The sequence below is a fragment of the Eublepharis macularius genome, chromosome 12, assembly GCF_028583425.1.
Source record: "Eublepharis macularius isolate TG4126 chromosome 12, MPM_Emac_v1.0, whole genome shotgun sequence".
Lineage (NCBI taxonomy): Eukaryota > Metazoa > Chordata > Lepidosauria > Squamata > Eublepharidae > Eublepharis > Eublepharis macularius.
Genome location: NC_072801.1, coordinates 76,430,811 through 76,458,738, shown reverse-complemented (window position 1 = coordinate 76,458,738; position 27,928 = coordinate 76,430,811). Strand labels below are relative to the sequence as shown.

The 27,928-nt window shown below is 43.3% G+C and overlaps 1 gene segment (V, D, J or C); it reads right to left on the bottom strand.

Moving 5' to 3' along the window:
- Positions 1–27,872, bottom strand: LOC129339989 (Ig mu chain C region membrane-bound form-like). The segment is given in 10 exon segments: positions 1–93; positions 2,501–2,628; positions 8,209–8,541; positions 9,691–10,029; positions 12,659–12,988; positions 13,787–14,095; positions 16,338–16,380; positions 21,038–21,059; positions 23,897–24,197; positions 27,863–27,872. Coding segments are annotated over 10 exon segments (1,908 nt in total).
- Positions 27,873–27,928: the final 56 nt, after the last annotated feature.

Below are 27,928 nucleotides of genomic sequence, written 5' to 3'. Positions count from 1 at the left end.
TTATATGATGGAGCTGGAATGGGACATCCGGTTTGCTATTGATGGAGAACGCTGAGTTAGACGACCTGTTGATCTGTCAGCTACTCCAGTAGTCTTGTGATAGACAAGTAGGTAAGCAGACAGAGAGAAAGAAATAATTGACATTAAGAAAAACCTGAAGGCTGTTTTCACACGTTATTACAATGGCAAACCCTGGTTTCTTCCTGAAATTACACTCATCAGGGAACCTTAGCTAATCATGGCTTCTTAATGTACAATACACGTATTTAAAGACATATTTGTCTCAGCTTGTGGACATATCACTTTTGCAAGTGTGCATTTAAATCATTTTAGGTATTAAACCTAAAAATTCAACATGTGAATCTTTCTTAGGAATCTTGGGACTCCTCCAGCTAGGAAATTTTGAAGAAAGGCCTGGACACATCTATCCAGCTATGCTTGAGCATGTTACCCTATAAAATCACGGGACTGGCCTGGACGTCTGGTTGGTTCCCTTGCAAATCCATGATTCCATAATATGAAGGTCATGCATCCTCTTGGTGGAGGAGCTCCTGGGAAAAATAAATCTATAGGATGAGATGGCTTTTATGTATACTGAATTTTTTAATTAAAATAATAAACCATCAGACGTTTGATGTATTGTCGAAGGCTTTCACGGCCGGAGAACGATGGTTGTTGTGGGTTTTCCGGGCTGTATTGCCGTGGTCTTGGCATTGTAGTTCCTGACGTTTCGCCAGCAGCTGTGGCTGGCATCTTCAGAGGTGTAGCACCAAAAGACAGAGATCTCTCAATGCCAAGACCATGGCAATACAGCCCGGAAAACCCACAACAACCATCATCAGACGTTTCTCCTAGCGTTTTCCAAAACCCACATAGTTTTTACTTTATTCTTATTTATTTATGTCATTTATAGTCCGCCTTTCTCACTGAGACTCAAGGTGGATTACACAGTATGAGATTAGTACAATCAGTATCAAGTACATTTCAATACAGTATCAAGGACATTTCTATTACAAATGCTATAGGGTAAATAGACACAAGTTTAAAAGACATAGGCCATCGTCACACGGGCATCTGTTCCGTTAAATTTACAGCATATAGCGTCATCGCTGATATCGGCACAGTAACGTTTCTTTGGGTCACCTCGTGTTTCTTCGCGCTCCCAGCTGTCCACACCTAAGCGCTCTTTTCCGTTCTCTCTAATGGGCGCAGAAGCAGCTCCTTCCCCCCATTAAAAAAATTTTTTTTGGCGTTTAATTCTGCTATAACGGAATAACATTAGCTTCCTAATCTACTGCTGTTTCCTGAATTATCTGAAATCCGTGTGCACAACTGAAGTTGTTGTCAGCTGGATGAGGCTGCAGTCTTCCGCGCCTAAGATCCTCTCGGTAACGCAAAACTGAAAGCGGAAGTCGGATAGAATGGTTGCAGAGTTTAAAATTTTCCCGCGCAAAAAAAAAATAAAGGCATTATATCACTATAACATCGTAATTTTAAAAAAAACACCGGAAAATGACTGAACACGGCCATTTTTAGCGAGATGTGGTTTTGGGTTAAAATAAAAATTTCTCTAATGGCAATTCAGTCATTTTTACTTGTTTTCTTCAGCAGAAAATGTTCATTGTGTGATGTCCTTATAGCGATATAAGGACATTATTACAAAAAAAAAAAGGGGGAGTCACGGGAGAAATGGATTCTGGGATTGAGGAGAGAAAAAAAGGGTGGGCCTATGGTGTGGCAAGGCGAAAAACATCGATGTGAGGCATTCACACTGAGGCGCAAAATATCGCGACTATCAAGCACAAAGCAGAAGAGAGAAAATCACATCAGTGTTGGAATAAGGTGGGTGTTTGCCGGGAAATTGCGCCATTTTCGCGCTAAATAGAAGCCCGTGTGATGACAGCCATAGTATTAGCAAGAATCCAATAAAGATTAGAAAAAGTACTGGAGCAGAACATAATCAGTTCTAGGACTAACATTAGACAACATGGAGCACTGGTGGTACATAGGAGTGCATATTTAAAGCAACAAATAATATGTAAGGCAATATAGTGATGAAATCTATGGTCCCTAACTCATTAGCAAAACATCTGAGACCCCGTCCCTACAATACAGCCCTCCCATTTGAGTAAAAAGCCTTTTTGAATAGTTTGATTTTGCATCGTTTACGAAAAGCCAGGAGAGTGGGGGCTCTTCTGACTTCCTCAGGCAGGTCATTCCACAGGATAGGAGCCACCACAGAGAAAGCCTGTGTACAGGCTGCTGCTGACTTCACCCGTGTGCAGTCCAGCACCTGCAGGAGACCCTGTTCAGATGAGCAAAGCTGATCCACCATTTTCTTTAGAAGCACTTTGAATATTGAAAAGGTCAGGACTATTATCAGTGAACGTAGACTTTGCTCTCTATTTCCCTCCCTTCTGTAAGTGACTGGCTATCGGATCATAGATTATAAAGCTAGAACCTACCAATTTCCTTTCAATTCTTATGTCATTTACTTTACCTTGATGACAGTCACGGCGCCGCTGTAGAAAAGACTCACAAGGAAGAGGACGATGAAAGTGGAAAGAGTTGACGAGATGTTTAGGAGTCCTTCATCTTCATCAATGAATACAGTCCAATCAAGGTAAGCTTTGGATGAAAAACAGAAATTGCTTACTTTAGGAGTTCAGGAAACACATTTTCCAAATAAATATATAGTAAAAGGAGTAGCCTCAATGTGGCTGATGGAGACCATATCAGATGGTAACACAGTAAGGGCAAAGGCAGGGAAAGTGAGGAGGGAATAGGAAAGAATTTTTTTTGATAGGCAACAGTTAATTCTTGATGGGGAGGGAAGGCTGCATGGTATAGACCGATCTCGTCAGATCTTGGAAGCTAAGCAGGGTCAGTACTTGGATGGTAAGTAGGATTGGGCAGAAACAAAAACAAAGCAAAAAAAGTTTCTTGTGGTACCTTAAAGAATCACAGATGTATCAAAGTGCAAACTTTCATTGGGTTGGACCCAACCAGCTTCTCTGCTGGTGAAAAATGAAGACAGGCGATCCCCTTTGATCACTCTAAAAGGCTATGCTGGGAATTAGAGGAGGAGAATGACTGAAAGCTGAAGCAAGCAGCTGCTGCAGCTGCTGATGGATTCATGTCTGCCCCTTTGGTTGTGTTGGCTGCATAGTAGAATATCAATATATATCCAACATGCAAACAACACTGGATTTGAGCTCAGTGATTGAAGCATAGAAAGCTTGAATTGCAGGAATATGTTCTTCAAGGATGGTGCACTTCTAAATACAGGAAAATGGTGGTAAAAACACCCTGAAAGAAGAGAGAGGAGATGCCTCATACTTGTGGTTTTCTTTGAACATACAGCTATGAAGCTGTCTTACACTGAATCAAGATGGGTAGCCGTGTTTGTCTGTTGCAGTAGAAAATACCAAAATTTGTGGTAGGGTATGAGCTTTTGTGAGTCACAGGTACCTGAACAAGCGAGCTGTGACTCATGAAAGCTTATACCCTACCACAAATGTTAGTCTTATAGGTGCTACTGGACTCTTGCACTGAATCAGACAACCACTGGCCCACTTTGCGTAATATTGTCCACTCTGACTGGCAGCAACTCTACCCTGCTGACTTAAATTCCTTAACTGGAGATGCCAGGAACTTTGCCTGGGACTGTCCACATGCAAAGCAGGGGCTCTTCCACTAAGCCATGGCCCCTCCTCCAAGTTTATGAGTTTCCTCTATATTGTAGGGATTTCTTTTAAAACTTTCTGTGCAAATTGAACTCTACATAATGTAGCTGTTTATCTTCTGTGTTGTTAGCTATTTAAGTCTGAATTTATTGCCTAAAGAGTGTTTTATAATTAGTGTAGAAAAGAGCAAGAGTCCAGTAGCACCTATAGGACTAACAAAATTTGTGGTAGGGTATGAGCTTTTGTGAGTCACAGCTCACTTGAGATACTTCTTCAGCTTCAGATACTTTGGATACTTCTTCAGATATAATTAGTGTTTCATTTATTGTTATAACTATAAAGAAGTTAGAAAATTCCAGAGGAGTTAGCCGTGTTAGTCTGTAGTAGCAAAATTGAAAAGAGTCCAGTAGCACCTTTAAGACTAACCAACTTTACTGTAGCATAAGCTTTCGAGAATCACAGTTCTCTTCATCAGATACAGAGAAAGTGAAAGTCGCGGATGAACAGAGCTTCTCTTTGGCCCAGTACTCAATCTACTCCATTATATCAATGTGTCCTGTTAGCGTGTGTGTGTGTGCTTGTGGCTTATACCTGTCTTTTCTTATGTGAATTCACTATAGATTTTAATATCTTATTATATTATTCTTTACAATGGGTTCAGTACAACTACAGAAAGCATCCGCTGTGCCAGTATTCCTGATCCAGCTAACTGGGTTAAAATTCCTTCCCGAGTCCTCATGAGAAAGTAAGTTGAGTATGACCCCATCAATTGAGGCTTCTCCAATGAGGTTGTTTCCAGGAGCAGGTCAGAACCATCTGATACTGATCTCAGGGCTTTTTTCCAGCTGGAACACCCTGGAACGGCATTCCGGCACCTCTCAAAAATACCCACGTGACTGGTGGGTATTTGGGCCCGAAATGGCCAGGATTGGGAAGCTGCTGGGTAGGGGAGGGTTCCCGTGCATGGCAGCAGCACGTTCCAGGCCGATTTGGGCCCAAGCTGGGACATTTTTGCCATTTTGGGCCTGTTTCGGCCCAATTTGAGCCCGAAATGGCCAGGATCGGGCTGCTGTCAGGTGGGGGAGGGTTCCCCCGCCCAGCAGCAGCATGTTCCAGGCTGGTTTGGGCTTGAATCAAGCCTCCTGTGGAGCGTGGGAGCACTCACAGGGTGGCCATGACCTGCATGATGATGTCACTTCCTGGAAGTGACATCATTGCGTGGTCCTGGGAGCGCGCGCATGTGCTTTGTGCATGCTTTGTGTGTGCTTTGTGTGTGCTTTGTGCATGCATGCATGGTACCCAGTGAGTTCCACCACCTCTTTCCCCAGAATCTTTATCATCCAAGGCTGCTTTACCCCCTGAAGCATGAGGTGGGGAAGGGGAAGGGTAGTGACCCCTCCCATTTGCTTTGCTCTTTCTGCTATGGGTTGACCTTGACAGAAAGGAATGGGACTGTTTCTGAGATGTGTAAGGGAAGAGCAAGGAAGAAGTTTGTGTACAGAAAGAAAGGGAAAGAAGGTTAAATGGCTGGGTAAGAGGTTAACCTATGATGTTCTCCTCCCACTGAGGAAAATGCATTTCTGGGGAGTAGGTGGGGACAACCATTACACCTTCCTACTTATTGGTCTTTTCTTAAGCACCATTATTAAATAAAAAAGGATGACTTGACTAAGGTCCAAACTACAGGTAACGAATGACACAGGTTGGACACTTGTCAGCTTCCCTCAAGTTTTGATGGGAAATGTAGGCAGCTTGGCGGAATGATGGACAAGTGACAGTTGAAAAGTCCATTGGACAGCAGTCAGAGAGCCAAGCTGCAAGACCAGGACACCTACATTTCCCATCAAAACTTGAGGGAAGCTGACAAGTGTCCAACCTATGTCATTTGACACTTGTAGCTTGGCCCTAAGTTTTGTTCTGGCCAAATGGAACTCTCTGTAGGGTTGGGAGAGAAGAAAGGAAGTACGGTGCATGTCTCCAAATAAGCACCTCATCTCTAGCCTTCTTTCTTTCCATAGCTGCTTTTAGAAAAGAAGCAACAGCTGTAGACCCTCCCTGGGTCTTCCATCTAATTGTGGTAGAATTCCCACTATTGCCAGAAATTCCCGAACAAGCTTTCGTCAGGAATGGTTTTGGAATATGATAGTAAAACTGAATTATTCAGGAGAGCTTTCTATCCAGATGATAGAACCGTGTCATAAGAAGTAGCTCAGAGAGATGCCATGGTAGGGACAGGGGCTATATGCTACTCTGGTGGGTACTGTCTGTTGATGTAGACGTGCCTTCTAGGGAGTTTCCATGCTGCTAAACATGGCATGTAAATTAGTTCTGCTTTGTTTCAGAAAGATTTCATCTCTGTGCTCAGCTTTATGCTTGTTTTAAAAATTTCTGCTATATCCTATTGAATCTGTTCCACTGAATGTTGTAACTGTTGTTCATTATTATATTTTGCTCCTAGCTGTTGATTATATTGCATCTTCACTTGTAATGTCTAATACGACATACATCTCAGTGAGAAAGGTGGACTGTAAGTAAATAAATAATAACAAAGTAGCCGTTGATGGTCTCTTCCACCCCCACCCCCATCCCCGTCTATGAGTGATTGATATCTCAACAGGGGCAGTGGATGGTATATCTGACCAAGGCGATGTGTTTAATGTAGGCAATGTTCTTCATTCATATAGGCATTCTTTTCTCCATATTTACAACCCAGTCCAATGCCCAAGTTCTAGCTTTCTAGATGTAGGTGAGATGGCCCTTCATGTTGATCTCATTTTATCCATCATTAAGAGGCTTCATGGTGAACAAAAGAATTTTGGTCAGAGATCCAGAGGAGTTAGCTGTGTTAGTCTGAAGTAGCAAAATAGTAGAGTCCAGTAGCACCTTTAAGACTAACCAACTTTACTGTAGCATAAGCTTTTGAGAGCCACAGCTTTCTTCATCAGATGCATCATCAGAGGCATCTGACAAAGAGAGCTGTGGTTCTCGAAAGCTGACAATGCATCTGATGCAGAGAGATGCATCTGATGAAGAGAGCTGTGGTTCTCGAAAGCTGACAATGCATCTGATGAAGAGAGCTTTGGCTTTTGAAAGCTTACACTACAATAAAGTTGTTTAGTCTTAAAGGTGCTACTGGACTCTTTACTAAAATGATTTGGGATGTTTTTAATCCTATATTTTAAAGTTAGAATCCATGTACTGAATTTCTGTTTTGTTGGATATGTTTATATTGACACGTTAAAAAAAATGATGACATCAACATTGCTGTTATTGTACTGGGCATTTGTTACTTGACAAAGGCTCATGTGTTGTAGAGCCACATGGAGGCAGCTCAGAAGAACAATCTTGCTGTTGCCCGTTAACTGTTTATTGTTTATTGGTGCTTATCTTTGTCCAAAGATAAAAGTGTGCGTTAGCTCTGCTTAAACAGAAATGATTACCTTTTAATGTGCATGGAATATATAAGATTTATTTAGAACATACTATGTCACTTCTCCGGAGACGAATTATGTATACGATTTGGGAATTGACGCATGGGTGATAAAAAAAAAGCTCTGCTTTCATTAGATATCATTTTTAGTGTGTTTCAGATTCTCATGAGAAGGTTTAATCAAAGGCTTGCTTGTGAAAATAACATGGTTATAGATGGTTCTGATACTCAATGAGTGGGACATCTCTTTTCTAACCAAAACTTCTCAAAGAGGACCTTTCATCACCCCGGCCCCTTATTGCAGGACGTGGGTTTCCTAAGGTTCTAACTGCCATGGGGCAGACATTTATCAGAATGTCATCTTGAGTGATTCCAAGTTACAAAAAATCCATGAGATGGAATATGTGAAATAGGATTTCCTAGCTTCCTAAAACAGTTCTTCCTCATTTTAGACATGGTAACTGAACGGTTTAGATCAAAGATCATCATAATGTGTAATGAAGTAAGAGAGGAAGCAACGGAAGAGCAACTCGCAAGAGAAAATAGTAATAAAAGCCCTCAGCCAGAGTACGGAGGGGAGAAGAAAGTCAATGATTCATGCATTGTGCAACACTGGAGCTAATGCTTTTAGTACTGTATGAAAATCTCGGATCATGGTTGAGAAGATACGGTGGGTGGATTTTTCAAAGAAACTTTAGTTCCCATTGAATTCAAATGGGAATGGTGTGGCCCTTTCCATACTTGCGCAATTTAAAAGTAGTATTACCCCCTCCCTGGATACCATTTCTTGCAGCAAGCCAGACTTTCCTTTCTTTGTTTTGAAAAACATACTTTATTGCAACCTGTTATTCTCCTTTTAAAAGATGCAGATGTCCAATGATTTAACATTTAAAATGCATCTTTTTAGATATCCAAAATTACTCAACTTTCCCACTGAAGAACCACTAATGGGATAACAGACGCAATACGAGAAAGATACTGGTGGAACCGGGGGGTGGGGAGGGTGTTCAGGAAAAACTGGCCATAATAGTTAGTGGCGAGTGTTGGCGCTGTCAGAGAGCACAAGGGAGACATTAAGAAATGTGGGTTTACCCGTGTCCTTGTCTATGGTCTTCTGAATTGTCTGCACAGGAAATGCCTCATGTCCCACCACACATGTGTAGGTGACTCCAGAACTCCAGTCCTGCTCATCGACATTCAACATGCTGTAGCTGAAGTATCTCTTGGGGGTCCTGGAGTCCTGTATGGGGTTGCTAGTGTAGTATTCCGAAACTCCCACAGGCTCACCATTCTGCAGCCATTTCACAAAGAAGTCGCTGGGGTAGAAACTTTTCAGCAGGCAAGTGACGGTGGCTATTCCCTTCAAAGCCAGTTGTTCCGGGGGCGGGGGGAGGACATAGACGGACGGAGCCCTGCGACTGCCACCTGGATGGTGAAAAGAAGAAAAGTATGTGTGTGAACACAAGGAGAACAGCAAATGCATGTTGCTTATTATATTTGAGGGAATTCCTGATGTAGAATGTTTAGCTTCTTGAGATGACAGTTTAAGCCTGGCCACTCACGGATCTCAGTGCAAGCAGCACAGTGGAGTGCCTTTGAAAGGTGAACAGGAGTCAGCAAAATCAACATTAGCAAAATCGACCCAGTCAGAGTTCTGTTCGACCAGAAATAAACCCATCTTTCACTGAACACAATGATGCTATGGTTCTCCCCCCAGGTGGCGTAAGAAGGTACTCCGCAATCAAGTCTGTACAACTCATGAAACTGTCATGGATGGTGGGCCATCAGTCACGTATGGTGGGCCACAGAAGCTCAAGAAGCTGTTAACTTCCTTCCTGGGATTCCCAATCACTTGAAAGGTCACACAATACATGGATGTTGGGTTGTCGTTGATTGCATGGGTGGCAAATTAAGCACACCGGTCTAAAGGAAAATGATAATGCAGTTCTACAACGGAAGAGGGTGGACCAAAAGAAGAAGTCTGTATGCTAACAGTAGCACTCAAATCAGTGTGCTGATTTTGGATTAAGGAAACCCTGAGCCAAGAAGAAAAGCAGATTATGAATATATTAAAAAAATAAAGTTCATGTACGAGTCCCTGAAAGCTCTCTGGTTGGTTGTGGTCAAATCACTAACTCTCAATTTGGACTGCAAGGACAAAAGAAATCCCCATTGAAAGGGTTACTGTCATTGAAACTTGTTGGTTTCAGCAATTATTGGAGAAAGGTTATCTTTGGACTACCCCATAAAGATAGTTTTAGGCAGGTAGCCATGTAGGTCTGCAGTAGAACAACAGGATTTGGGTCCAGTGGCACCCTTCTTTTGAAGGGAGCTCTGACTCTCAAAAGCTTGTACTCTAAAAATCTCATTAGTCTCTAAGGCACCACTGGACCAAAATCTTTCAGGTACCCTATCTCCGCTTCAGAGAAATTCAGACAGTAGGAAAGAAATGATTTCAAGGGCAATTCAGAACCGTTCTGGAGACTGTGGAGTTTACCAGACCTAAAGATGAGCTAAAGACAACCATATGGGGGATTCAGTTGTTTGGCGGGATGATGTAAAGCGGTCACCTACCATTCTGCTTCTTCAAAGATTTCACTTCAGCCTTGGCCATTAGGGGAAGAGTAACTTTGCACTTGTAGGTGGACCCATTCTCCCATTCATCTGGGCAAAGGGTGACCGTTGCATCCACGAATAACATTTCTCTGTTTTCTTGCTCTTTAGCTTGTCCAATTACGGTCTCCAATGGTTTGTTGTCAGATGCTCTTGTCCAGGTGACGTTCAGTTCTGCAAGATCCTGGCTGTAGGGTATGTTGGAGATTCTGCAGGTCAGCCTGGCTGATTTGGTCAGGTAAATATCAGAGAAGGGTGGGGGGATGGTCTCCACATGGATCGGCACATTACAATCGCAACCTGGTGAGCAATAGAGGGACAGCTGAGAACAATGTTTGAAAAAATGAAATCTGGCTCTCAAGTCAGAGTTGACTTATGGCGACCCCTGGTGGGGTTTTCATGGCAAGAGACTAACAGAGGTGGTTTGCCGTTGCCTGCCTCTGCAGCCCTGGTCTTTGTTAGAGGTCTCCCATCCAATAACTAACCAAGGCCGACCCTGTTTAGCTTCTGAGATCTGACGAGATCAGGCTCTAGTTCCATAGTAAATGTAAGTGTGGTATTCCTTGGCTCCTGAATCTCTGCCAGGTGCTTCATACCAAACACTTTAAAAAGCATATTTCAAATAACCAACATATTTAGGTTTCTTTGTCTTGGTGGCCAATCACAATCTTTCTCGAATCAACTGAGAATTTTACAGGTTGTGAACAGACACTCTTGGTGATTGCTTCATACAGTTTTTAGGAAAACAAGTACAGGATTTGCAGTACACATCATGGCACTTCTCTGTTTTTAATTGTTACGGGGCAGAGGGTGTGGTAACATGTTTTTGTATGTGTTTAATACGAGTGTATGAAACTGGCAAAAGTTTGATATGTCAGATTCTCATCTAAATGTCCTGATATTATAGAGGCTCATGTATGTAGCCATTCATCCCTTTTTGTACATCTTAAAGATGCAAGCAGAACAAAATGGTTGGACCTACAAGCACATTTCATACAAATTTGACTTTAAATGTTGCTTTTAACATTTGGTGGAGTATTTAACTAGTCTTAAGCTGATGAATTTTAAGTTGTTAGGCTTCTTTAGGGTCTTTTTGTAAAAACCCCGATCACAAAGCATGCTTTTAAAAAACAATACCTCAAGAGAATGGAAATTCAAATATTCACAAGCAAACTTCAGTCAGAAGAATTTGCCTTCCTAAATGCATTTTAGCTCTAAATACAAGTCTAAATTGGCATGGAGGAAAACATTTGGTGTATAGATAACCTATGAGCTGATGTCCTACATAACCATTTGACCAACGTTGGCCAACCTGAGAAGTGGTCAAAGGGTTCTGTTTAAACTATATGGGCATCAAACATTTCTCAGAGGAGATGGGCCTGGAGAATGATAAACATTTATTTTTTATTTATTTAGACTATTTATAGATAATCTTTCGCACACTTTCAAGGAGGGTTATACTGTGTAAGTCAATTTAATCAACAAGTGGGACCTTCAACAAATGATGCAATAAGGTATGCAAATGTAAAATTTGCAGAAACTTGAAAACGAGCAGAAATTTAATGCAGAGCCGAAACAATGCTGAAAAAAGGATAAGCGATTAAACATGATATATTAAACAGCACATAAACTACTCAGTAGGCGCACACTTCCAGCAACAGACATTATTCACATTAATATACTCTATAGTCCCTGTCCCTTTACCACTGCATCTCTTTGAACCATTTCCTTTCATGTGCTCACTTCACAGTAGAGGTGGAAAGCATTTTTCTACAAATGATTGTTACTTGATTGATTTATTTATTTGCTTCATTTATACCCTGCCTTTCTCCCCAATGGGATCAGGAGTGGCGTACATAATTCTCCTCTCTTCCATTCTATTCCCACAACAATCATGTGAGGTAGATTAGGCTGAGAGAGTGTGACTGGCCAAAGGTCACCTAATGAGCTTCCATGGCGGAGCAGATGAGAACATGTATTGTCGAAGGCTTTCACGGCCGGAGAACGATGGTTGTTGTGGGTTTTCCAGGCTGTATTGCCGTGGTCTTGGCATTGTAGTTCCTGACGTTTCGCCAGCAGCTGTGGCTGGCATCTTCAGAGGTGTAGCACCAAAAGACAGAGATCTCTCAGTGTCTGAGATCTCAGTGACACAGATCTCTGTCTTTTGGTGCTACACCTCTGAAGATGCCAGCCACAGCTGCTGGCGAAACGTCAGGAACTACAATGCCAAGACCACGGCAATACAGCCCGGAAAACCCACAACAACCACAGATGAGAACAGTTCAAAAGTCAGAATTTTGCTTATATCCTATTTGTGGGAGATTATATCGCACAGTTATTCCATGGAGCTCAATGCAGCATGAGCGGGGAAGCCAGGCGATCTCCTAGATAGGGCTTGGGTAGACATGCCACATTGCTGCTCCGCATACCTTCTGGCCTTGTCCTAGTCCCTGCTTCAATTTCCGATCTTCAGGTTTTGCAGTATCTGAATGTTCGCCAATTCATACAAAGTGAGTTTCATTCCCCTTTTTTAAAATCTTCATATGTAAAACAGAAACTGTGTTCCCGACGATGCAGTTTTATCCTGGTGCGCCTGCGCAGGAGCACCAGGATAAAAAGTGTGTCTTGGCCAATGTGGCCTCCAGAGGGAGCCGCCACTGCAGGATGGCCAGGTGAGCCCACCTGCCCCTTCAGAGGGAGCCACTGTCGCAGGAAGCCCAGGTTTCTTGGGTTTTCTAGGGCCCATTTTTTAAAAAAACAGGCTCTGTTGCTAGCATTTAATTTCTCTGCTCAATCATTGTTTATTTCATGAGTTGCTCCACTTGCTTATTTTGAGTCCTCCTTACAAACGACAAGAACTGATGAGTCAGTGTCTGGGAATCCATTTGGCAGGTTCTCTGATGTAGCTGGAAGGTACAATTCAACTTACCTTCACAAGCGGAGGGTTTGCTGACATTCCTTGTCTCATTAATCTTCTCATTTTGCACCTGGCAGGAAAATATCTTCTCAGCAAACCAGTCCTTCTTGGTGACCGTGAGCTCGCTGATGATGGTATAACCATCACGGCCTCGCCTGGTTGATGTAGTGGTAGTGAAGCCAGAAGTAAGCACTTTCCCATCCTTCAGCCACTTAATAGCAGTGTGCCGAGTATGTAGGTGATCAGCCTTGCAGAGAATAGTGGCGTTTAGGAAGGCACCACGAAAGTCGTCTAGAGGAGGCACGCGAATAGTAATCTCAGGTGGAAGGCATGCGATTGGTGCTACGGGAGGGGAGGAAAATTAGAAGAGCGAATGTATTCCGGGTGATTCAACACTATTGTGGCGAAATTTAAATACTGCCACTGCCCAATGCGAATTTAAATATGGTGACAGCATATTGTGAATTTCCTGCATTGTGCAGGGGGTTGGACTAGATGACCCTGGAGGTCCCTTCCAACCCTATGATTCTATGATTGAAGTCATATTTATATGTAAAGATCTATAGAATCAAATTTTGGAATCCACACCCATTCAAATTCACATTCTGAAGAAATATTTTCATATTTATTTGAATCCCCAGAAAGCAAGGCTTCCTTTAAGCCAGGGCTGACCAGCATTCTACATGCCAGTAAAGGTCTGATGATGATGCTGATGACCAGCATTCAGATCCCAGGAAGTGGACAGCTCAGCCTCAGATCAAATAAGAGTATAATCCAGGAAAGAGTGCTACAGAGCATGTGCAGAACACATTTCCTTATTACCTCTCATTCATCCACACATCTGCAAGGCTTTCAAGACAGAAGGGGAAACTTCTGAGGCATTTTGAACCTTTTATGTCTCTCTCTCTCAAAAGAAATTAATCACATTCCTATTCTGATATTCATTAGGTCTGCATTGGATTTCAATAATTATTTAATATGTTAAAAATTTAAAGGGGCGTAGCACTTCAGGAACTCACTAGATATTAGATACTATGTAAGTAGTAATTCTTGCAAAATAGCTTTCAAGATTGCCACAGCCCTTTCTGACTACTTGTTGCTCATCTTCAAATTGATCCATGCTGTTCTTGCTGTACTTACTTTGATGAACGAGTCGAGCTACTCTGGTTTCCGAAGCAAGTTCTGCCTTGCAGTAGAAGGGTTCGAATGCCTGCCACTGCCTAGCAGGGATGGTTGCCTCCGAGCTTGCAGTAAAAGCCCCAACAGAGTTGAAAATAGAAGGAAATTGCCTGATCTTGGCTGCCTCGAGGCTCTCATTGTTTGGCTTTTGCCAAGAGAGGATGAGAGAGTTGGGTAGGAAATCCTTGGCCAAACATCCAACGGCGATCTCTTCACTGTCTGTGATACTTGATGGAATGAGGGGGATAAGAAAGGGGGCACTTTGAGGAGCTGGGGGGGGGAACAGAAGGATGCAGGGGTTTTGGAAGGTGTTAAATGTTCATCTGGGATGGAAGAAAGACAAATTATATTCTCACATATAGATAGCTCTTTTTTCTAGAGGAGGGGGTCAATTTTCCCTCTTCAACAAGGAGGAAATGATTTTGGCGGTTGGTTCCACAGCAAGCTTTGTTGTTCCTCAGCTTTTTATAACATTAGTGAAAGACTTCAATTGGAAGGATTCAAATGGGCCCAGAGCCCCCACCCCACCCAACTCACACCTTTTGGAGAATAGTATTCTGCTTAAGTTCTGAGTAAATTGTTATCCACAAGAAAGGCAAAGTACCTTCAATGAAGCAGCAAAGACCAACGGAGAAGCTGTTTTATTATCCAGAGGTCACCTGATATTGGAGTTGAGTAGGTTTGCCAGCTCCAGATTGGGAAATACCTGGGGACTTGGTGGGTAGAGCCTGGAAAAGCTGGGTTTTGGGGAGGGGAAGGCCCTCAGCAGGGTATAATGGCATGAAATCCACCCTTTAAAGTCGCCATTTTCTGGATATTCTCAGTGTCTAAAAACATTGTGACCTTAAGTCATGATACCAGAGGTCACCTCTTCATGGTAATCCTTACCGTCTAAATTATCTCTCAGGAACACAAATGTACTTTCCTCCTTTTAAAAAAATTAAAATTACATTGATTTTGCCTAATACAAAATGCGGGGTCAGAAAATCTTGTTCTGAAGCTAAGAAAACCATCTTGTTTTTTAAAGAGGACATTATGGAGATCTGCTAATTTTGCCAAAGGGACTAGATACCTGAATAAACAAGAAACATGGAATGGAAAGAGAGCAGAAAACCTTTACCTGAAGTTAACGGTTACCACGGTCCCTCAGATCCAATGCTCAGCATAGTAATCACATTGATTACTCTGTCATTAGCATGTGAACAATAACCAAACTGTATGGCTCTGTTGCAAAGATCACCAAAAGGGTGGTATTAAGAGAGTTTAACAGGGCAATCCGATGCGGAGTTAACTCCGGTCTAAGCCCACTGAAGTCAACGGGCTTAGACTGAAGTAACTCTCCATAGGATTGCACTGTAGGAGAACCACATACAGTCTAACAACAAACCCAATGGAGAAATATTTCTGCTCTTTCTGGTTGACCCTTTTGGCCATTTGACTATCAGTGTTATGACTTCTTCTACTTAACAATGTAACATGTTCCTCCAACCATATTTTTAGATGCTGAATGTACTATTGGGGGAAAGAATCTATATTTCTTCAGTAAAAACAAATACTTGGCACAATAAAATCACTTCTATAGTTCTTGCATCCCAATCCTAAACCTTCTTGCTTAGCAGTAAGCGCCAATATTTCCAATGTAAAGTTATTTCTAAGTAAGTTCATTTAAAATCATTGGGGCTTTCTCCAACATAAATGCGGTTAGATTTATGATGCAATTGCCCATTCATTTCCAGAAGATTGATTTGATATTAAACACCTTCTCTTCTGGATTAGGTTGTTCTGAGTTATGGTTCACTGAAATATGAAAACTGATATTAATTAGAGACAAAACACTTTCCATATTTATGGAAAATTGGAAACCCTTTATGGACTATCTATGAGAGACCAAGAAAAATAAACGGATGATTTGTGGGTTTGATTTTTAAGAATAATGTTTTGAGATACCAAGAAGATGAGGCACGGAAAAAAAGATACTAAAGAGACCATAAGATGGTAATAAAGGAAGAACTGTTATAGGTAGAAAACTGTAATGGATTAATAATATGCCTATTATGCTTCTCTACTGTTTTTACTCTGTAAATTTTTATGTAGGCCGTTCTTGGCTCCTCGTAGTTGTCTTTTTGTTGTTTTACTTTCTTTCTTTTACCCTATCTTTTAACTTTTCCACAATAAAAATAAAAAATAAACTAAACAAAAAATGAAATATGAAAACTGATGGCTTGATAGTCATGGAATCTATGGCATTTGTATGTTATCTACTTTTAAACTGTATCTGCAAACTGTGAAAAAGTTGTATCAGAATCACAACTCCAAGCCACGGAGAAGACAGTGTTAACACTCTTGCTAACGTATCCTTTGGATCAAACTTACAGTTTAAGAATTAAACATTTCAAGACCACTTTCTACAGGTTCACAAAAGTCAAAATAGTCATCATATCAGCAAAATCCCACTTAGAACTAGTTAATGGGCCTGGCTCTCTAAATTACTGTAAAAGAGAGTTGTTTTTACCTGTTGTAACTGTGAGGAGAGTTCCTTGTCCCCAGTAGTCAAAGTATGCGTAATAGCACACCATTCAATTCTCTATTGAGAGATGTACAAAATCTTTCTTAGACATAGTTAATGGGTCTGGCTTTTTAAATTACCACAGAAGAGTTATCTGTTGTGACTGTGGCAAGGGTCACTCGTCCCCAGTAGCGAAGGGAGAAATAGCACTCCTTCAAGAATGTCCATAGGGGACAAAAAACATTCGCATCCTTTTGGAATCCTAAATTTACTGATATTTTTAATGCACCCTGGCACACACCCGCTTCCAGCTAGTTCACAAGAGGTCTGGAATGCTCTCTTGCTCCAAGGATGCTCACCTGGCCTCGTCCAGGGCCAGGGCCTTTTTGGACCTGGCATCCACATGATGAAACTCTGTTGGTGGAAACCAGGGCTCAGCAGGATTTACTATCTTTCCACCAGGCATCTGGGCTGTTTCCACAGGGCTTACCTTGTTCCAGAAAACAGCGAAATCTCGCGCGAAGATGCTGTTATCACGTCTTCTCGTGCGATAACAGCATCTTCTCATGTGATTTCATGCGATAACAGCATCTTCTCACGTGATTTCGTGCGAGATTTCGCCGTTTTCCGGAACAAGGTAAGCGGGGTGGAAATGGCCCTGGTTGAGGATAGGGCTGAGTGGGCTCCTTTTTTGCCGGTCTCCTGTTGAGCGGAGAATGCAGCCCTCTTCTCTTGATTGTCTGCCAATTTGATCGTTTGATTGTTGTTACCTGCTCTGAACCTGCTTGCAGGGAGAGTGGGTTACAAACAAACAAACAAACAAACAAACAAACAAACAAACAAACAAACAAACAAACAAACAAACAAACAAACAAACAAACAAACAAACAAACAAACAAACAAACAATCATTCCTGTGGACACCTTTGCAGAACACACAGTTCTCTACTGAGAGGTGTGCAAAATTCCACTTCATTAATGGGTACGGACACCTGTCCAACCAGATATAGAAGGGTATATTTCTAACTTGCTGTAACAAAAACAGGTGGCCCTTGTCTCCAGTCCTCGGGAAGTAAAGTAGCACATGGATTATTATCCTTTCACTAAGCAATATGAGCCATTATTTTCTTGAGTTGGGACTTTCGCCTGGAAGTGTTAATCAGCATATTAAGGGATATGGAGTTCAGTCAGCAGTGAAAGAGAAAATATGCCCACGCTTACCTGCCTGAACATGCATAATAAAGATCAACACCCAAAAATAGCTTAAACAGAGAGCTATTTCATGCCCCAACCAAGTTCAGACTAAGTGGTCCATCTAGTCCGGCATCCTGTTTCACATAGCAGCCAACCCATTGCCCTGGAGAGCCAATAAACATGGTACAGGGATGAAGGGATGAGCCAGTGGTCGATTCTCATGACCCTTTCTTATATGCCCAGGGTAATGCTGATTGCCACTTTGGAGTCAGGAAGGAATTTTCATCCAGGCCGGATTGGCCAGGGCTCCTGGAGGTTTTTTGCCTTCCACTGAGCATAGAGCAAGGGTCACTGGGGGAGATGAGGGGAGATAGCTCTGAATTTCCTGTATTGTGCAAGGGCTGGACTAGATGACCTTTGGGTTCCCTTCCAACTCTGTTTCTATAGAAGCCAAGGCCTTCTCTTGATGTTACTTCCTAGCACTGAGGTCCATTACCTGCTAAGTCATGTAGCAACAGCGTCTGATTGCAGGCCCTGCAGATCAGCAGTAGAAAGCCAGAGAACTGGCAAATTTAGAGGAATCAACTATCTTCACTTCCTCCTCTATAAATGCCAGGGACTGCTGGCACTCTCCATCTTGGCAACCATTGGTGGCTGAAGCATGAGTGATGACCAGGTTCCACCGACACTTGTGTAGTCTTTGCTGATGTATCTGGCCTTGCTCCATGAATATGTTGAAGTATTTATGACAGAAATATAACCTGTGTGGAACCTGAAGAGAGGCCAGCTGTGTGCTGCCTGAGTGTGTTCATGTATTTGTGAGGGAAAGGCAACCTGAGTGGAAGCCTGAACTGAGTGTGTCTGTGAGACTATATATTCATTCTGTTTGAAGCAGGCAAACTGTGTGTGCACCTGAGAAAGAATTGAGAGTGAAAAGAAAAAAGGCTAGCTGTGTGCTGTCTGAGGAGTTCTCTGTGAGAGAAATATAGAGCCTAGAGAAAGAGGCTAACTGTGTGTGAAGCCTTACAAGAGATCTGTGTGAATGAGTTTGGATGAAGCAACTAGAAGAACTAAGAACTACTTTTATGTAACCAATACGCTTCTTAAAAAATATACTTTTATTTTGTTTTGTTATATCCCAGAGTAGCAGTCATTGTTATCTCCCATTCCTATCCTCAGGGCCACATAGAACCACGAAGGAGGCTGACGCTTAAACACGTTACCAAAGGGGAAATTTGAATAAAATATTTTGGAATAATATATTCCTGGTGGCAGCAAACTACCCAGAGGGTGTAAGGGGAAGATTAAAAGAAAAATCTACCCCAAAGAAAGTACAGGTCATAACAGTAGGGGTTTCTGTTTCTGTTTTATTATTCCTTCTGTTCACTGTATATTTGCCTATGTAAAGTTAGAAGCTAAATAAATGAGTTTTGGAATTTATGAAGGAAGAAAGCTCTTCTGTTCCACATGGTCCCCCAACCTCTTGGGCCCACTAACTGAGGAGGGAGGTTAAGAGGCTGTTCTGCCTAACCAGGGCCCCATACAGGGACAGTGGTGGCAGCAACTACCCGGAGACAGGAAAGGGAGACAGCCCCTTCAGGTGCCTGGCCAGAGGTGAAAAGGGAGGAGTAGGCAGAGCGGGGTCTACCAGTGGGAGGAAAGGCCCCGTTTCGCCACAAGTATCATAGCAGAGCAGGGATTTCAAGACGGCTATCTCATGTTGCAGCTGAACACATGGCCTGCTATACAGATGGGGAGGAGGCAAGCACATAGTGGCGATTCATGCAGAGAAACAACTAGCAGCATCTTCTCAGGGCAGCTTATAGTTTGGCTTCTTTGCACTGGGCATGATTGAATGCTTCACTCGCTCCCATATGGTGCCGTGATTTTGTTTGTTTGTTTCTTTAATATATTGCTATCCTGCCTTTCCTTTTACAACTCAAGGCAGCTTACAATTAATTCCATTCAAATCCTAAAGATAAAAACCATTCGTGAAACAAATCCCATGAATTGCCCTTGTAAATAACACAGCCATGGCATATGAGGGAACGGGTTTCCCTTTAGCATCTTCTACTCATATGAGGAACCACTGCAAGGTGACCTGCTTGACTAGAACCTCTCCAAGGGTTGCCAGGTTTCTTTACCCTCTGGGCAGGAGGCAGATCTGGCACTCCCCTTTTTAGTGTCCTTTCGGGCTCCCTGGCTGCACGATTATGTCACTTCTGGGAAGTGACATCATCACTAGGGTTGCCAGGTCCCTCAACTCCCCCAGTGGAGCCTGGCGCATACCTTTCTGTATATGTTGGACATATACAGATTAGCCACGATTGGGGCGGTGGCACACCCCATGGCTGCTCCTTTTGTCTGAAAGTAAAATTGATTGGCAAACCGGAAATAGTTCTTTTCTACTACTAAATTGAACAGCTGTAAAAGAAATTCAATAGGAGGATCATGGCTAGGGCGAGATCTTAAAGTGGACTCGATGACCATCCGAGCCCCATCATTGGGTATGGATGTATATAGAGCAGCCACATCCATTGTCATTAGTAATGAATTCTCCTCTATCTGTTGTCCCTCTATATATCTAATGAAATCCCTAGAATCTTTGATGTAGGATAGACTTTTCCTAACTGCTGGCTGTAAGAAAAAAATCTATATACCTAGCCAGTGGCTCTAAGATGGAGATGCTGCCTGAGATAATGGGACGACCAGGTGGCGGAAACGAGATGGGGCCTGGAGATCTCTCAAAATTATAACTGATTTCCAGGCTACAAAGACTAATTTGCCTGGAGAAAATGCTGATTTTGCCTTTATACCCTGCTGAGGTCCCTCCCCTCCTCAAACCCTACCTTCCCTAGGCTCCACTCTCAAATCTCCAAGAATTTCGCAACCTGGGCTGTTTTCACACTACTCACCTGCTTCCGTAACGTTGTGAAATGTGGGGCAAAAAACGCGGAAGATAGCGTCTTCTCACGAGAGTTTTGCGCGACATCGCACAAAACTCTCCCAAGAAGACGCTATCTTCCGCGTTTTTTGCGCGATGTTTCACAATGTTATGGAAGCAGGTTAGTAGTGTGAAAACGGCCTCTCTTTATATCAAAATTAGATGATTGCGATGCACTCTGTGTGGTGCTGCCCCTGTGAAAAGTATTTGAAAACTTCAATAGGTGCAGAATGCTGCAGCCCAGATGTTGACTGGGGGCCAAGCTACAAGTGACGAATGACACTTGAACGGCAAGTGAACAGACTGACATGTATTCCTTCCTGTTCACTTGTGCTCCACTCGATCACTACGTGATCGAATGGAGTGCAAGTGGAGCGCAAGTGAACAGGGAGGAATACATGCGAGCCTGTTCACTTGCCGTTCAAATGTCATTCATCACTTGTAGCTTGGCCCTGGAACAGGGCATAGAGATCATATCACTTGGCCCATCACTGGCTCCCAATCTGTTTCCGGGCACAATTCAAGGTGCTGGTGTTGGCAGACTGCCTACAACCACTCTGCTCATCTTCTAAAGCTCTGGTTTGGGTTTCTCTGCCTTCTGAGATTAGACAGGTGGCAGTCTGGGAAAGGGCTTTTCAATTCATAGCACTAACATTCCAGAACTTTCTCCCTAGAGAAACTCACCAGTCCCCTTTTGTTGCTGTCTTCCACCAGAGGGTGAAGACTTTGTTTCATTTAGCATTTCCTAATGGATCCCTCCTTACCATTTTTATTATTTTTATGTACATGCATTTGATTTTGTATTGTATGTGTTTTTCATGGAGAGGGAAGGTTGCATGCAGGGCCAGATCTAGGGTTGCCGGTGCCCGGGGCAACCCTAGTCCTAACTCGCGCGTGCACACTCCCGGCGCGACATGATGATGTCATTTTGGTGATGTCATCACTCAGGGCGGTGGAAGCAGCATGCGGGGCTGGGAAGCCGCCCATGCCATTCACCTCCCCGCAGGCGAATGGCGCGGGCGGCCTCGCAGCCCTCCGCGCTGCCTTTCGCCTGCCCCACAGGACAGGGGGCGGTCAGCTTGCCACACACCCTGTCCTGCAGGGCAGGCAAAAGGCAGTGGTGGGGGCTGCGAGGCTGCCCACACCATGCGCCTGCCCCGCAGGATAGGGGGCAGCCAGCTGCCCCCTCTTCTGCGGGGCAGGCGCATGGTGTGGGGGCTGCACTGCCCTTTGCCTGCCCTGCAGGACAGGGGGTGAGCGGCAAGCCGGCCGCCCCCTGTCCCTCGGGGCAGGCGAAAGGCAGCGTGGGGGGCTGCGAGGCTGCCCGCTGCTGCCCGCGTGCTCCGGCAGCTGGCAGCTGCTCCTGGCGCCCCCTCCCTGGTGGCGCCAGGGGCAGACTACTCCCCCTGCCCCCCCTCGATCACTTTATACACACATATATTTTAGCTTGGTTTTAATTCTTTGAATTATGTGCTTTTCTTTGGTTTTAATGTTTTATAAGATGTTTTATTATGTATGTTTTAATGTATTTATTTATTTAAAACATTTCTATGTTGCCTTTCCGCCTAATTCAGAGTCTTCGAGGTGGCACACATTAAACCAAAACTCTGAACCATTAAAACATTTGAGATATTAAAAAGCTTTTAAATGTAAATATATAAAAATATTTTAAACAGTTAAATAAAACATACTGTATACACATAAACGTTCAAAAACAGAGAAGAGCTGTAAGAAAAGTTAATGAAACACCCAACAAAACAAAAAAGTCTTTTCTCACTGGCAGAAGACAAGAATGGAAGACCGACAAATCTCCCTGGAGAGGGAGATTAATGTTTTAGATGCTGTGGCCCTGACAAGGGTAGAAAGGTGGGGTATACATTCAATAAATAAATACAATAATCTTTTTTAAAAATCGTGTACCTGCTCACTACTTCACCTTCACACACTCACTTCTCGATAGGGTTGCCATTCTCCAGGGGATGATTGGAAATATCCCAGAAATACAACTGATCTTTGTGCAATAGAGATCAGTTCCCTTGGAGAAAATGGCTGCTTTGGAGGGTGGACTGTCTATGGCAGGGCTGGCCAAACTGCGGCTCAGGAGCCACACGTGGCTCTTCTAGACATCTTGTGCGGCTCCCAGAGGTCTCTGAGTATCGCTGTGGCCATACATTTTATTTTATTTCCCTCCCTTTCCTTCTTTCTTTCCATGTGTTTCCCTCCCTTTTCCTTTTTCCCTTCCTTCCTTCCTTCTTTCATATTTTCAATAAAAATGTTACGGTTGCTAGTTCTGACTCAGAAAATACCTGGGGACTTTGGGGGTGAAGCCTAGCAAGGATGTGACATCACTTCTGTGATGTCACTTCCAAGTCAAAGGTCAGGAGATGGCTCTTCCCAAGCTCCACCCCTTCCGATGATGTCACTTTCAACATACTGCACCCAAACCCCACCCCTTATTGTGATATCACTTTTACAACACTGCCCCAAACCCACCTCTTCATTTGAAGTCACTTCAATGCATCATGTCTTGTGGCTCTCAAACATCTGACACTTATTGTATGTGGCTTTTACATTAAGCAACTTTGGCCACCCCTGGTCTATGGTATTATACCCCACTGAAGTCCCTCCTGTGCCCCAAACCCTGCCCTCATCAGGCCAACCCACAAAATCTCCAGAAATCTCCTTGCAGAAAACAGATGCTTTGAAGGGTGGACTTTCTAGGGCAGGGGTAGGCAATTGTTTTTGCTCGGGGGCCACTTTGTGGGAGCGGAGGGTAGCGGAGGGCCGCACCTTTTAAAATGATTGCATTCATTAGTTAACTTTGCATTTCAGAAAAGGTATAAATTGTATCATAAAAATCAAATATAAATTAAATAAAATAGTGGTAGTTTTATTCAATTTATTTATTGTGCTAATTTCATATCATCCTACAAATGTAGGAATGAAGGAAATGAAGGAAATCTCGGTTCAAGGCGGATTTTTCTGACTGTCTTGGCGGGCCACAAAAAACTCTGTAGCAGGCCGCATGTGGCCCGCGGGCCGCAATTTGCCCACCCCTGTTCTAGGGTATAATACTCCGCTGAGGTACTTCCCCACACAAAACACTGCCCTCTTCAGGTTACACCCTCAAAATTTCCAGGAATTTCCTAACCTGGAGCTGGCAATCCTACTTCTTGACCCAACTGCCTTTTCCTCACGTGCACTACTTGAACATGGACCCTTTTATCCCCCTGTTTCATTTCTCTTTCCCAGGAAGGATAATGGGTGTCAAAAGGCCAGGGAGGAATTGTGATCAAGAACTGGGTTTGATATGCCCACCAGGAAAAGGACCTGTCTAAGACAGAAGAGAAGGCCCAAATGCCCTTTGATTGAGCTTATCCCAGGAAGCAGTTTTTGTCCTGAGATGTACCACTGTGGAGCTGCTATACAGATCTCTGGTGCAGTAATACACAGCCGTGTCCTCCACTGTCAGGCTATCCATTTGCAGATAGAAGTTGGAACTGTCCTTTAAGGTTTTGAATCGCCCTTTGATTGCAGAAGAAAAGTAATTCCCTCCAGAACTATAGCACCAAACCAGCCATTCCAATCCTTTGCCAGGTTTCTGCATGATCCAGCTCATCCAGGTACTGGTAGCACTAAAACCAGCAACAGCACAGGAGAGAGTATGGGATTCTCCTGGTTTTTTCACCACATGATCTGGTTGGGTCAGAACCACCTGCGAGAGGACACCTGGTAGGGAAAGAAAAAAGGAGAAATGGTTGACATCGAAATGGCACCAGACAAGAGTTATCCCATGGATGCCATATATAAAGGTGGAAGGAACTGAAATGTAAAAGCCCAACATACAGGGAGAGATAGCCCACAAAACGAGTGCGGGCAACAAGGAGGGCATAGCGGAAAGTCGGACAAGATCTCAATCGGACTCCTTCCCCTGAGCCAGGAGGTCTGGGTGAGAAGAAGAGACTTTGAAGGGTTTAAATAGGAAGTAAAAGTGAGCTTGTCTTTGCATAAATCATAGGCATAAAAGGAGGGGACAGTACGCATATGAGATCACAACTCTTCAGAATCAGAGATGGCGTCACTTATGAAGAGGGAGGGACAACCATTGGCCTGTGGCATGAGACTGGATCTCTGGGCTGCAGTATCCTGGAGCGACTTGCTCTGCTGATTCCTCCCCCCACCCCACCCCTGTTCTCCCCAAGGTTCTCTGGCTTAAACTGGATGAGTGGAGGCGGTTGCTCAATCTCTAGAAAGTAGCCCCAGCAATCACAGTGGAGGCAAAGGTTACATTGGTCAGTGGGGACTGGCCTGGGAAGACCTGGGGCACTGGCTCATGGCTACCTGCCCTGAGAAATGGGCTCCAAATCTGGTGCTAACAGTGGGATTAACCAAGCACATCTGGAGCACATCTGCCTTCTTCTGGAAGGACTGATCCTAGCAGCAGTGATTCTGTTTCCCAAAATATGTGTATGGCAGCTCTTTCAAGAGCGGGGAGAGGGGATGTTGGAGACTTGTTGTCTCTTTGCAGCTGGTGGGCCACTCGGCAACTCTCATGAGGCTGGATCTGGAACACAAACTTGTCAGTTGCTGACCACAAACATATGTTAGTGTTTCTCCAGTTGGGGATCTGTAGGCAACAGGGCCCACTTGGGTTTACTGTGTGGCAGAGAGACGGTCCCTTAGGTATGCTGGTCCCAAGCCTCATGGTGGTGGATTTAGAACACGAACTTGTCAGCTGCTGACCACAGGGTTTCTCCAAGTGGGGATCTGTGGGGAAGTGGGCCAATCTGGATTTACTGTATGGCAGTTACAGGAGGAGGAGGAGGAGGAGGAAGCTCTGAGGCAACTGTACTCTAGGCTCAAGGCTTTATTGTGTTTAGGATTATGTAGTGTTGAAACGCCACGGTAACTACAGCCTTCTGTAGGTTGCCTGGAACCTTTCTAAAACATACTTTAGTAAGTGAGCTGTGACTCAGGAAAGCTCATAATGAAATAAATGTTGCCGATCTTTAAGGTTCTTATGGGAATTTTGTTTTGTTTTTTTCTTGCCACAGCCTGCAGGTCAATGGATACAGACCACCTGAAGTGGGTGGAATTCTTATAAATTTCAGGCAAGTTCCCAGCATCCATCCTACCAAAGGGAATTTACCAGCTTAATTTTTAAGCCTGTACTGCCTCCTTGTGGATTTACAAAACAAAAAGTAGATTACAAGGTGTAGGATAATGAAGGAAATGCAAGGCGATAAACCTACAATAATTATTCTTCACGACGCTGCTTCTTACAGTTTCTCCCCCTCCTGCATACTCATTTACACTTGCAAAGAGTTGGGGGTTTCTCCAGCTACAGCTTCAGCAATTATGAGTTTCCCTTCTGTAATGGGAAGAAAATCAGGGGGTATAGTAGTTCAAGTATCAGGCTAGCATCTGGGAGAGCCAGTTTTTATTGGCTCTCGAAAGCTCATACCCTGCAAATATGATTGGTCTTTAAGCTGCGATTGGATCTGAATCTTGGTCGTCTACTGCGGACCAACACAGTTATACTCCTGAAAATATCACTTTGCTATAGAATCTCACTGGGTGAATTTGGGCCAATCATTCTCTCTCAGCCTAATCGAACCCTCAGGGTGATTGTTGTGAGGAAAAAAATGGAGGGAAATTATGCTCTAAGCCAGTTTTGGTCCCTATTGGGGAGAAAAGCAGTTTGTAAATATCTAAACAAATAAATAATGAGGTTTCCATTAAAGCGGTTTTATTATTATACTGAGGTTATATTATCACAGGATCTAATAACATCAACATCTTCCATTTGCTTTTTCTCCTGTGTTCGAAATGTCATTATGTGTCAACACATTCTCAGCCTAACCTACCTCACAAGGAAAAAATGCAGGAGAGGAGAACGATGTAAGGCACTTTGGGTTCCCATTGGAGAGAAAGGCAGGGTATAAATGAAGTAAAATAAAAATAAATAAAAAATAAAAAAATTAAGAACGACCTTCTGCCCTTGTTATTGGACAAACTAGACAGTCCCTACTCAAGAATAAATGGACAAGACCCCACATTTAAAAAACCGTGCAGAAACCAGAGGGGAAATGTTTTAACCTCCCTGGATATACTGCGTCTGAGAGACAAACTACAAAATACCTTTTTGGCAAGTCACATTTTGTACCGACTGCAATTTACGGATCATCTTCAAGGGCAGCCCCACTTAGGGCCAAGCTACAAGTGACGAATGACACTTGAACAGCAAGTGTATTTCTTCCTGTTCCCTTGCTTTCCACTCAATCCACTTGCCGTTCAAGTGTCATTCGTCACTTGTAGCTTGGCCCGTAGAGTATGTCACAGTAATCAAACCTCAAGGTTCCTAAAGCATAGATTAGCATGGCTGGATCAGGTATCTGAAACTAGGTGTCCAGTTAGATATAGCAGGGAAAAAGCATTTTTCACTGTCATGAACCTGTTTCTCCGACAGGAGACTGGGATCCAGCAAGACCTTCGAGCTCTTAACAGAGTCTTTCTACAAAACCTGCACAGACCTATTTAAAACAGTGGCCCTTCCAGCTAGCATCGTCTCCATCTTATCAAGATTCCTGGTCTCATCAGGAAAGGATGTCATGCATCTGCTTCCTCAATAGACTCCATTTGCCACAAAACTGATCATCAGAGATACCTGCGTGCTTTGTGAAGTCTTGCAGTTCCAAAGCAAAGATATGTATTTCAGACTGGCTGCTTCCCCCTTGAGGTCTTTGCTGTCACTTGAAATCTTACCAGCAATACTTGCTTGCAATGCAAGGACGGGCCTTTTGCAATTCACAGCCTCCATTTCAATACCGAGAAAAATACAAGATCAAAATGGATAGCCATGTTAGTCTGTATGTAGCAGTAGAAAAGAGCAAGAGTCCAGTAGCACTTATAAGACGAACAAAATTTGTGGTAGGGTACAAGCTTTTGTAAGCACAGCTCACTTCTTCAAATACAGCTAGAAGAATACAGGTGTGGAGCAAAGATGATCCAGCAAAGGGCAATACATTTATGTTTATTCTCTCTGTGAGTTCCTGGATATCATATCTGAGCAGGCTTTCTGCGAACCTTAGTACTGTATGTTCTGCTTTTCAAACGTTCATTATTCCAAATAGAACACATAATTGTTGTTTATTCTAGATGAGCACTGTACTACCTATTAAGCATTTAATAAACTGCAGCATCACATTGCTGAATGTGGTTCGGGGTTTACTAATTTAAAATTATATCATAGGGATGTTTTAATTCACCAAGTCAGATACTGGAATTTAACAGAAAAGGGAAGTCATTGTCCTTAATGGGTTCGCAGTAGCAACTGGCATTGCTGCAGGTGCCTATACTCTCTCCTGGAAGGAGGGGGTGGTCTTGTCACTTACCTCGTGCCATATCTGTGTTATTTATCCTGGCGCTTGTGTGATTACATCACTTCCAGGAAGTGATCT